This window comes from Octopus bimaculoides, chromosome 2, assembly GCF_001194135.2.
Source record: "Octopus bimaculoides isolate UCB-OBI-ISO-001 chromosome 2, ASM119413v2, whole genome shotgun sequence".
In the NCBI taxonomy this organism is placed as follows: Eukaryota; Metazoa; Mollusca; class Cephalopoda; order Octopoda; family Octopodidae; genus Octopus; species Octopus bimaculoides.
In genome coordinates this window covers 157,398,796-157,399,970 of record NC_068982.1, presented here as the reverse complement: position 1 = coordinate 157,399,970, position 1,175 = coordinate 157,398,796, and the positions used below count along the sequence as shown (strand labels likewise).

The window sequence follows — 1,175 nt, the reverse complement described above, 5'->3', positions numbered from 1 at the left end:
ATATATATATATATATATATATATATATACATCCAAGAAGTAAGAGAGAGGGAAAGTGAGTGGGAAAGAGAGTGGAATAGAGGGAGGGAAAGAGAAAGAAAGAAAGAATGAAGCGCGACGTTCAAAAGCCAGCAGCGTTTATATTTGAAAGCGCGTGGAAGCAGGGTGTTGATCTCAGGCAGGCGTGTCATTCGCTTTCTACACTCCACTATTGATCATAAGCAGTTTTTCTATGCCATACTGGCCAACCAATGCTGGTAATTGACTCTGGCAGACAGCCTATGTAAATTACAGTCGAAGACAACAAATATAAAATGACGGCTTGAAAATAACGATAACAAAATATGTCGAAAAACACAAAAAACGAAAATAAAAGAAAATAAACAAAGCAAAAATAATTTCAGAATAGAAAACAAAAAGCAGCAATATACAACGGATAACGTAAATTAAAGAGAACAGCAGCTTACATAACATATCAAACACATACGTACATACAGATATACATGTTTCCAGACATATACATACACACACACACACGCACGTACATTTCCACAAACAATGAGAAAAAAGTCAGAGATATAAAAAGAAATATATATATATATATGATGTCTTTATATAACATTTAATAAACTGAAATCACATGGTACAGGGAAATTATAGCTAACGAAGTAAAATGATACCTGTGATTTGAACCATCCTACGTTGAAATTGATTTACTGGTTTTGACTAGGCTGAACCATGTAACCACACAGAGTTAAAAAGGGATGAAATAGACGATTTGATCTCTAATACATTTGCTCGATGTACGTGGGTGAGGAACATTAGTGATTCATTTCCATGTACTGCTAATGTGAATTTAAGCCAAGTAAATAAACTGATAAAAATTCCTTCTGAATTCACAAAGCTAAGTATAAGAGAACATCAGTTTTAAATATACATTATATACATTATTTACATTATTTACATTTGACGGATATTTCTCCTCATCTTGATTGTTGTTAACACAACGTTTCGGCTGATATACCTTCCAGCCTTCCTCGGGTGCCTTGAGGAAATTTCGAACCTGAGTTCTCATTCCTAAGCTATTTTTCGTTATTATTATTATTATTATTATTATTATTATTATTATTATTATTATTATTATTATTATTATTATTATTATTATTATTATTATT

General features: G+C 31.6%; 1 protein-coding gene across 1 annotated transcript in view; it reads right to left on the bottom strand.

Annotated features, from left to right (window-relative positions):
* The window catches only part of LOC128247083 (probable cyclin-dependent serine/threonine-protein kinase DDB_G0292550), a gene marked incomplete at both ends in the record, with an annotated part of 211,263 nt that overhangs the window by 159,707 nt on the left and 50,381 nt on the right, over nucleotides 1-1,175 (bottom strand). The window contains 2 exons of the mRNA XM_052965900.1: nucleotides 1,009-1,015; nucleotides 1,084-1,169. Coding sequence (XP_052821860.1) covers nucleotides 1,009-1,015; nucleotides 1,084-1,169 — 93 coding nt within the window. The remainder of the gene's footprint in view (nucleotides 1-1,008; nucleotides 1,016-1,083; nucleotides 1,170-1,175) is intronic.